This window comes from Micromesistius poutassou, assembly GCF_964030765.1.
Source record: "Micromesistius poutassou genome assembly, contig: SCAFFOLD_1192, whole genome shotgun sequence".
Lineage (NCBI taxonomy): Eukaryota > Metazoa > Chordata > Actinopteri > Gadiformes > Gadidae > Micromesistius > Micromesistius poutassou.
The window spans coordinates 7501-16328 of NW_028178403.1; the positions used below are offsets into that span (position 1 = coordinate 7501).

General features: G+C 50.1%; 1 protein-coding gene across 1 annotated transcript in view; it reads right to left on the reverse strand.

Annotated features, from left to right (window-relative positions):
- The window catches only part of LOC311374565 (collagen alpha-1(V) chain-like), an 11238-nt gene extending 3265 nt beyond the window's left edge, over positions 1 to 7973 (reverse strand). The window contains exons 1-3 of the mRNA XM_084490386.1: positions 7842 to 7973; positions 6879 to 7098; positions 5611 to 5772 (exon numbers count right to left, since the gene is read on the reverse strand). Of these exons, the coding sequence (XP_084346512.1) occupies positions 5652 to 5772; positions 6879 to 7098; positions 7842 to 7965 (465 nt within the window). The 5' untranslated portion in view covers positions 7966 to 7973 and the 3' untranslated portion in view covers positions 5611 to 5651. The remainder of the gene's footprint in view (positions 1 to 5610; positions 5773 to 6878; positions 7099 to 7841) is intronic.
- Between the last annotated feature and the right edge of the window lie 855 nt (positions 7974 to 8828).

Consider the following 8828-nt stretch of genomic DNA (forward strand, 5'->3'; position numbering starts at 1 on the left):
ACAAATCAAATCGCTCCCCCTCATCCCCGTGTCAATGACCTCGTCCACTTCCTACTCGAGCCCAGAAGGACTGACTAAATACTGCGTACAAATCACCACGCAGACAGAAGGCCAGCCCCCCCCCCCCCCCCCCCCCGCCTAATTCCTATTAACCCCCCACCCCCCTTCAAAATAACTCATTTCTAAATATCCTGCTAAACGCTACGTCTATCACGCCCACGCTGCACCGCCCGGGCCCTTGTGGAATACAAGACGTGCGCGACATCGCCCGTTCAGTATGCCATGTCCACTAAATTCACATGTCCTCTGGGGCACTGCAACTGGAAAGGATGGAAAGGATTAGAATCGGTGGAAATTGAAAGAAAGCGACATTCACATTAGAGAGCACAACGGTATCCAAAGGCAGCTGCGCAGCTGTGATCAATTTGTAGGGAGATTATACACTCGATAAAGCCGTTATCATTGTTATTCATTAAAGAGGAATTAGAGGCCAGACCAACGCCACTACATCAACGTGTGCCCTGCTGGTGAACTCACTCAGTGACCAGCTCGTGCTCCTTATATAAACATGCTCCCGCCATTAATGTGCGGTTATTAAAATGTATTTAAGGACAGCGCACAATAAGGAAACAGTCGGCTTTGCCTTGAATCAAATGATAAAAATTATACGCATTCAACAATTCATAGCTCCTCGCTCTTAGGATAAGTAGTCCATTTTAAATCTTTGAGGTGCATTGAATTCAGAGAGCGGCTTAGGGATTAATTACCCCTGCTCAAGGATACCTACCAGTCAGTAGAGTGTTGACGTTGAAGTTCAAAGCCAGAGCATGTTGTCTGGGAGTCAAACATCCTAACCACCAGTACCCCAGCCGCCAGCCTCAAGTTACTGTTTCCCATGCATACTCATCATTCTTCAGCGGTAAAGGCTTTTAGCAGGGGAAAGCCTGTGTGTGGCACTGGACAGGAAACCACTAAGGACCTTGGGGCGTCTATGACATGACACACAAAGTCCCCCTCCCTCCATGTACAGAGACACATCTAAAAGTCAGCTGTGGGACAACGGTCTCCGGTTCAGGTACCGTGAGTTTAGTCCGGCCCACTTTGCGGATGTGTCCCCTCATTCAACTTCCAGCTTGGACCACGGAGTTCCAGTCCCCTCCTAACCAGACACTCACCTCTGACTTAATAAATGCTAGGCCTCTATAAGGACACAAAAAGGGTGAGTCATAAGAACCAAGTCTGGCTTCCCTGTGGGTGACGGCGAGTGCAGATGTTTATTAGAATCTAAACGGCTTACTGCAATAAAACATCACTTGGTTGGTCCTTGGTTGGTGTTTTGTTTTTGCCTGAAATGTAACAGATGCTTGTCAGCTAACTCAAAACATCTGACCACGATTCTACAGAAATCATTAACCAGGGCGGTTATATCCACAGCAACCCTCCACTCTTTTCATTTCATCCTGCAATGATGTGGCTTTTTTTTTCTGTGGGAATTGTACTCTGACCGCTTGGGTTAAGCCCACCTCGTAGAATATCCCTGACAGGTCAGGGCCTCGACGCGTCTTTGCCAGTAAGCCTGAAAGTAAGCATTTCAACTCAACCCCTGACACAAAAACGAAAAAAGATCAAAAGTGTGTCACGAAATAACCCTGGCACGGATTAAACCAGCGCACATCAGCACACCAGTGCGCGGGAGAGAGGCCCACGAGCAGGGCAGCAAGCAGGAGTACGACCCCGTCGGAGGACATTCACGTTCACACGTTGCCTTAGGTTCAAAACACAAGCAGGGCCTCGCACGGCTGAGCGTTGGAGAACAACCGGAGCGATGCGCGCACGCGTGTTTTTTTTTGGGAGGCAATCTGGAAGCAATAGAAGCATCAGGGGGGCCCCCGAGTGCAGTCCCTAGACCCCCGCCCCGGGCTCCCACACTGGGGGAACATCGCCGGAACAGCGCCGTCTCCTCCTCGTTCTTGTTCTCCTCCTCCAGACTCAGAGAACCGGGGGCCTGGGAACAAGAGGCCTGAACATGAACCGCCCCACTGCATGCTGGTACTCCCCTGGTACTAGCCAGACCCCCGGAGGTGGAGGGGGGGGGGGGGGGGGGTCACACAAAGCTATGCCTCGCGCATAGCTTTGTGGACCTACTGGAGCTACAGTATGTCTGTAGCTTAGCAGCAGCGCACCAATGGGTGAGCTCTGCCTTGTTTAGCCCCCCCCCGGTACCCCTCCGCCACGGGTCAGAGACGAATAAGCCTTACATAAACAAACACGCGCCATTGGAGGACAACAACAAAAAACCAAGCAGCTCGCACCAACACCCCGACGCATCTCATGGAATAAATTGATCGGTGAGACAAGATGATTCAGGGGCTAGATCAGATGACTCATCCCCAGAAGTAATCATCTTTTTTTCAGTCCGTGGGAGAATGAGAAAACCGTCTTATTTATTTATTTATTTATTTATTTATTTACTTTTCTTTCTTTCTGGGTACAAGGGTGTACAGACCGAGCATTGAGAGAGAGAGAGGCTTTAACAGCACACCAAACATGGGCATGTATCAGGAGCGATGGACTGTTGCCCCCCAACTCATAAATGTCTGCGCTCGGGGGACAGGAATCTGACAGGAATCTGACAGCAATCCGACCACAGCGAGCCAGCGTCTCATTCCTTTGCACTCCAAGGGAATTAGAAAACACTGGACTTCCTGTCAGAGTACGAAAGCGACAAGGTGGGTGGGGGTGGGGGGGGGGTCGGTGGGGGGGTCGGTGGGGGGGATGTAGAGAATGACTTGGGGGCAGGGGAGAAGCAATTAAGGTAATGATAGGACTCAGGCCGAACGCAGCGAGGGGAGGGTGAGGGTGCGGGCGCCGGCGCGGTGATAGAAGTGGGAATTATCGACAAGGTGAGCAAACCCGGAGGCGTGGCTGCACCCGTGTCAGCAGAAAATGACATCTGCGCTTCTTCCTGGGCGAGAGTGGAGAAAGTGTGTGTGTGTGTGTGTGTGTGTCAGTGCATATAGGTATATGAGAGAGAGAGAGAGAGAGAGAGAGAGAGAGAGAGAGAGAGAGAGAGAGAGAACAAGAACAAGAGAAGGAGAACGAGAGAGACAGAGGGAGTGTGAGAGAGAGAGAGAGAACAAGAACAAGAGGGAGAAAGAGAGAGAGAGAGAACAAGAACAAGAGAGGGAGAACGAGAGAGACAGAGGGAGAGAGAGAGAGAGAGAACGAGAGAGAACACCCACACGAGACAGATGGAGAACAAGAGAGGGAGAGAGAGAAAGCGAGAGAGAGAGAGAGAGAGAGAGGGGGGGACCGAAAAGGGACTGCTAATAAGGCGGTCCCGCTGTACTTTTCCAGGGCTGAAGCTAGTTAAGTTATGTTAATGTCGGTGGGGACGGAGGTTTTTTTATCTGCGTCCCCTCAGGGCGTTCTGGAAGATGGCCTCTGCTGTGAGCCTACAACCTCCCCATCCTACATCTCTGTCCTCCTCCATCCTCCTTGATCCTGCTCTGTACAGACACTGTGCCTAAGGGCATGAGCTGAGAGAGAGAGAGAGAGAGAGAGAGAGAGAGAGAGAGGGAGAGGGAGAGGGAGAGAAAGAGAGAGAGAGGGAGAGGGAGAGGGAGAGGGAGAGAGAGAGGGAGAGGGAGAGAGAGAGAGAGGGTTGTGGGGTGTGTGGGGAGGGAGGGAGGGAGGGAGGGAGGGAGGGAGGAGGGGGGGGGCTGGTAAGCTGATCTGTTCCAGGCTGCGGGCGAGTGATTTAGAGCCAAGTCTCACATGGAACGACAAGGGAGCAGAGATTGCGTTTTGTCATGGGAAGCACACAAACCGACAACTTATGACAATAACAGTCACTCAACCGAAAAAACAGAGGGACTCAAAGACCGGGGAGGGTTTAATCCGAACATCCTCCGGTTCAAACCTAATATTCCCCCCCCGTACATGAACACCGGCCGTACAATCACACCTGCGTACCACGCGGGGAAATCCAGCAGAAATAATATGACTCAGAATGTAATGAGTGTATAACCACAGTGGGGTAATTTCCCCTCATGGATCCCCGTCCTTCCCCGATGCACAGAATCCAGGTAATAAGGGCCGAGCCTCTGACACCCGTTGCCACAGGCGACGGCTCAAGGAATTCCACCAACCAAGGAAGTCAAAGGGTCTCATGATCACCCGCCATATAAACTCTCACACAAACGCACAGACCCTCAGCCGTGGTGGGCTAACGGGGCCAAACGATACGTTCAGTACAGAGCAGGGATCGACCGATGGTCATCAGCCGATGACCGATACGCCGATACAGATGTTCTTGAGCTGATATTTGGAGCCGACGCTGCTTTTGCTCCCCCAGTTGACATCATAAAAACGAGACAATGATGAGAACAAATGTTATAAGTCTCAACTTAAAAAAGGAACATTTATTGAACTGTCTGCAAATCATGCCGGGGAAAAAATGTTTAAAAAAATTCAAATTCAAATTCAAATTCAAAAATTGGCAAAAATAATCGACCGATGCCGATACACGTAAAAAACTCAAATATTGGCCGATAATATCGGCCGGCAATATATCGGTCGATCACTAGTACAGAGTCACCATGAGATCTGTACTAAAGTAGAATGAAAATAGGGACTTGTGGAGTTACTATTATTATTTTTTTCAGCAATGGCTGGGGGGGGGGGGGGGGGGGGGGGAGAGATGATAGCAGGGTGGGGCTAATGGCTGGACCGGGCCTCTCACCATCTCTCCCTCATCGTCCTCTCACCGACCCCTCGTCCTGCTCCTCCCCTCCCCTCCCCTGGTGTACCCGGTTCAACCCTCAACAGGGGCGGCCCGACAGGGGAGGCCCGACAGGGGAAACTGTTGGCACCTTAGTCACAGCACATCACACACAACCCACATGACGTTAAGCTCAACTCACTCATCACTGCTTCAACAGGCTCTGCATCGGTGTGGCAGACATGCAGCACTTGAGAGAGAATACGGTTTATTTATGAATGGAAAATGACACCAGTGCATCAAAGCCTTCAAGGCAAGTGTGTTTGGGTGTGGTGTGTGTGTGTGTGTGTGTGTGTATGTGTGTGTGTGTGTGTGTGTGTGTGTGTATGTGTGTGTGTGTGTGTGTGTGTGAGTGTGTGTGAGTGTGTGCGTGTGTGTGCATGTGTGTGCGTGTGCGCGTGTGTATTTTACTTTATTTAGTCTGGCATTTCCTACAACCAATAATTACTGTATTAGACTGCTCCAGAGGATGACTCAAATGGATGAGTCAGTGTCTGGCGTTTGCCTCCTAATGGCATCACCAAGTTGCTTTTTAGTATGTACCTTTATGCATCACCCAGGGACTGGTTGCTATGCAACTATATGACAACCCAGAATAGTATTAGGTAAAGTTTTAGGTAAAGAGGTAACGGTTCGTGACTATGTGCTGGCAACAACATTTCCATAGAAACCATGAAAGGGGGGGGGGGGGGAAGCGGTGCACTTTCACAGCAACACCACCGGACAGCGAAAGACCACGCTAAACCTCATGTCCCGCGGCCGCAAGTCACCCAACCATAGCTGTACGGCCATCCACATGAAAGTGGTCGTTCGAGGTGCGCGCCCACCTCAAACACCTCCTCGTCCATCAGGCGCGTGCCGAACACGGTCACGCCCTCCGTGCTGACGACGGCGCCGTCCCCCGCAGCAGATCCAGGGTCTCCACTTTCACACAGTCCACGTAGAGGGTCACCGTTCTGCCCTGAACACTGTAGGCGATCCTGTGCCACCTGACAGACAGAAATAACAACAGCACAACGCCACAACCATTACACTATGAATTGACAAAGACAAAAAGGGGGATTTCTATATCTTTCTATATGACCGGATATGGGTATCTCTTGCTCAGGGACGCCTACGAGTAGATGTTGGGGTTTGCAGCCCAAACCTTTTTGAGTGGGAGCCAAACACTTGATTAACACTGACCACGAGAGATTCCTCCCCCTCTTTAAAAACATAAGAAAAGAAGTTTGTTTGTTGCATTCACATGATTTCTTTGGTAACATTGAAATTGTATCGCACACAAGGCTAAGAACGGAGAAAATGAACCCCCTATAAAGAAAATACATTCAAACTCCCTACTTGAATGCAGCGTTCAAACGATTAAAAGATTAAAATGTTTGCCGTGATGTCTGAATATGACTGCACAGATAATTAACTGTCACAGCGAATCCCGCTGTTCGGCACATGAACTACTTTCATGCTCCGTCTCATCTTGCCCTATAGTAACCTTTGAGGCTAATATATATGCTAAAAGACAACAGGAATACATAATTACAATGTTTCATATAATCAGTAATCAGCGAATACTGGTTGAATCAGAGGGTGGGATTGTGTGCGGCTAAATGACAAAACACAAAGAGACGGCAAAGACTCTTGGAACTGTGATGGATGGAGTGTGCAGCTCCATAAAGTAACTAATACACCTGAAGATGGAGTCAAGTGTATTGATAACCTATTGCATACATTAACGTCCACTTCCCTGCCGGGGCCTCAATGCCAAGACTACCTCCTCTTGCAACCGTTCGTGGAACTAAATAATCGGTAACGTTGGGATTGCGATGCAAAGCAAATCTGCAGATACGACAAAACAGGTCTTTGTGGCATGTCCAGCATTCGATCTTACGGGGTAAATCTTAGGCCCAAGAGGCCCAGAGACTAATTAGATCCGTACAACAGGCAGATAATAGATCGGGATACACAACTCCTTAGTGCTAAGCAAGCAGGATGAAGAAATCTGACTAAATATACATATTAAAAAAAAAACACAGGCTCAGCGATATCCATCGAAATCGACAGCGTGAGTGAAGGCCAAAACACGGGACCTAATCCTCACTTTCCGTCGGCCAGATTGATCTTCTTGAAGGTGGGGTAGTCCTCGGGCGGGGGGAGTCCCCGGTGGTCCTCGTACAGGAACACGGGGGACCGGCCCACCTCCAGCTCCAGGCCGAGCTGCTGCACCCCCTGCTGGTCGTACACGGACAGCAGGAAAAACTGGGCATCCTTCTTGGCCCTCAGGGTGGTCATCAGGGAGAAGTCCTCCGGGAACGGGGAGTCTGGGGCGGGCGTTTATGGAAGGGGAAAAACGTTCATCAATGAGAGCGGAGAGAGCGGAGAGGGTGGCGAGGTGATGGGGAACGATGGAACGGGAACACGGAGAGGAGAGAGAGGAGAGGAGAGGGAATGAGGGGAAAGGTAAAAGGTGTGTGTTGGGAGGGGGAGGGGGGAGGGGGGGGGTGGGCAGTAAAGAGAAAAGGAAAGGAACGAAATAAGTAGGTGTAGGTGAGGAGGGGGCATTAAGGAGAGGAGGTAAGAAGAATAAAAAGTAAAGGAGGGCAGAGGAGAGGAAAGGAAAATGAAGGAGAGGAGAGGAGGGGAGAGAAAAGGAAAGGAGAAGAAAGGACAGTCTGAGGAGCAGCAGTTTGAGGATAGGAGCGGGCTGGAAAACATGTTGTAGGAACAGTTGCTAGAGCCCACAGCGTGTAGCAACATAATCCCAACACGCAGGAGCCCCCAATTGACTGACTTAGCATAATAATGAGGACATACATAAACCATAACAACAGTGAAATGAGTTGGATCCGTTGAAAGGACACAAACCTCATATCTTTTCATATGACATTAGAAACCCCAATATATATCTAAATCTTGAAGTATAAATCTTATCTTATAGAAATATGGTCGATAAGTAGATGTCTTTTGATGATAGATTGTCATTATGAAACAAGTGCATGTCATAACATATCATGGCATTACAGGACCGTGGTAGTTGGACGTGATGTAATGTTGTTCTGGGTACCGGGGAAGAGCTGTTTGGTCGGGGCGCTGAGCTGGATCCTTCTGTTTATCCGGTACGCCAGGTCCGCTTCCTCCACGCCCTTCCTGTTGGCACAGAGGCCCGCGTCCACCGTGACGCCCTCCATGCCCTCCAACAGCTCCAGCACCCGCAGCACGTCGATGGGGTCGGCTGAGGGAGACGCGGCATCCACAAAAAGAGACGACGGTCAGCAGGCTAAATTAAAAGTGTTTCTCTTTTTATTGGTGGTTTTCTGCAACTGCGTATTTGACTGTTTTTAAATAAATAAAGAATGAAACTATATCTAAATATTCTGCATATCCACTGAACGTGACATTTCCCTTTCGATCCCGTTTTCCCTGTTGCACAAATGTTATGTTTCAAAAACATGTACGGCAGCAACCCCATAACGTTTCCGGTTCTTTTTTGTAGCCTTTTTTTTTTTTTTTCCACAGCACAACTAAGTGTGACTTTGTTGTCGTCTGGCTGAGTTAAGTGCTGGTTGTTAGGCAGGGAAGGGGACATTCAGGGTTTAGAGCAGCCTGAAAATGGCTTTTAAAGAGCGGCTTCCTGTTTCTGGGCGTCCCCCCCCCACCGCCGCCCACCTCCCATGTCAGAGAAGTGGCTGCAGGTGGCCAGCCTCCTGTGGTGGTTATTACGGGCCGGGGAGGGGGAGGAGGAGGAGGAGGAGGAGGAGGAGGAGGAGGAGGAGGAGGAGGAGATGGTAGCCAGTCTCTCTGATAATCCTACCAGCAGCGGCAGCAGTACACCTGACACCTGGCACCTGCCTAGTGCGTTGCAGTCTGGCTGTGTGCCAGACGGTAGGACCCCCCCCCCCCCCCCCACCCCCATGCGCTTTTATTCTTCTTCAGCCTTCTTCAAGACTTTCCAGGCATGAATGAATAGTGCAGAGCTTGATACGGGCGCACAGCTTGCTTCAAAAGTATTGCTGAAAAAGCTGGGTGACCCACCGAAAGAAAAAGATCGGAC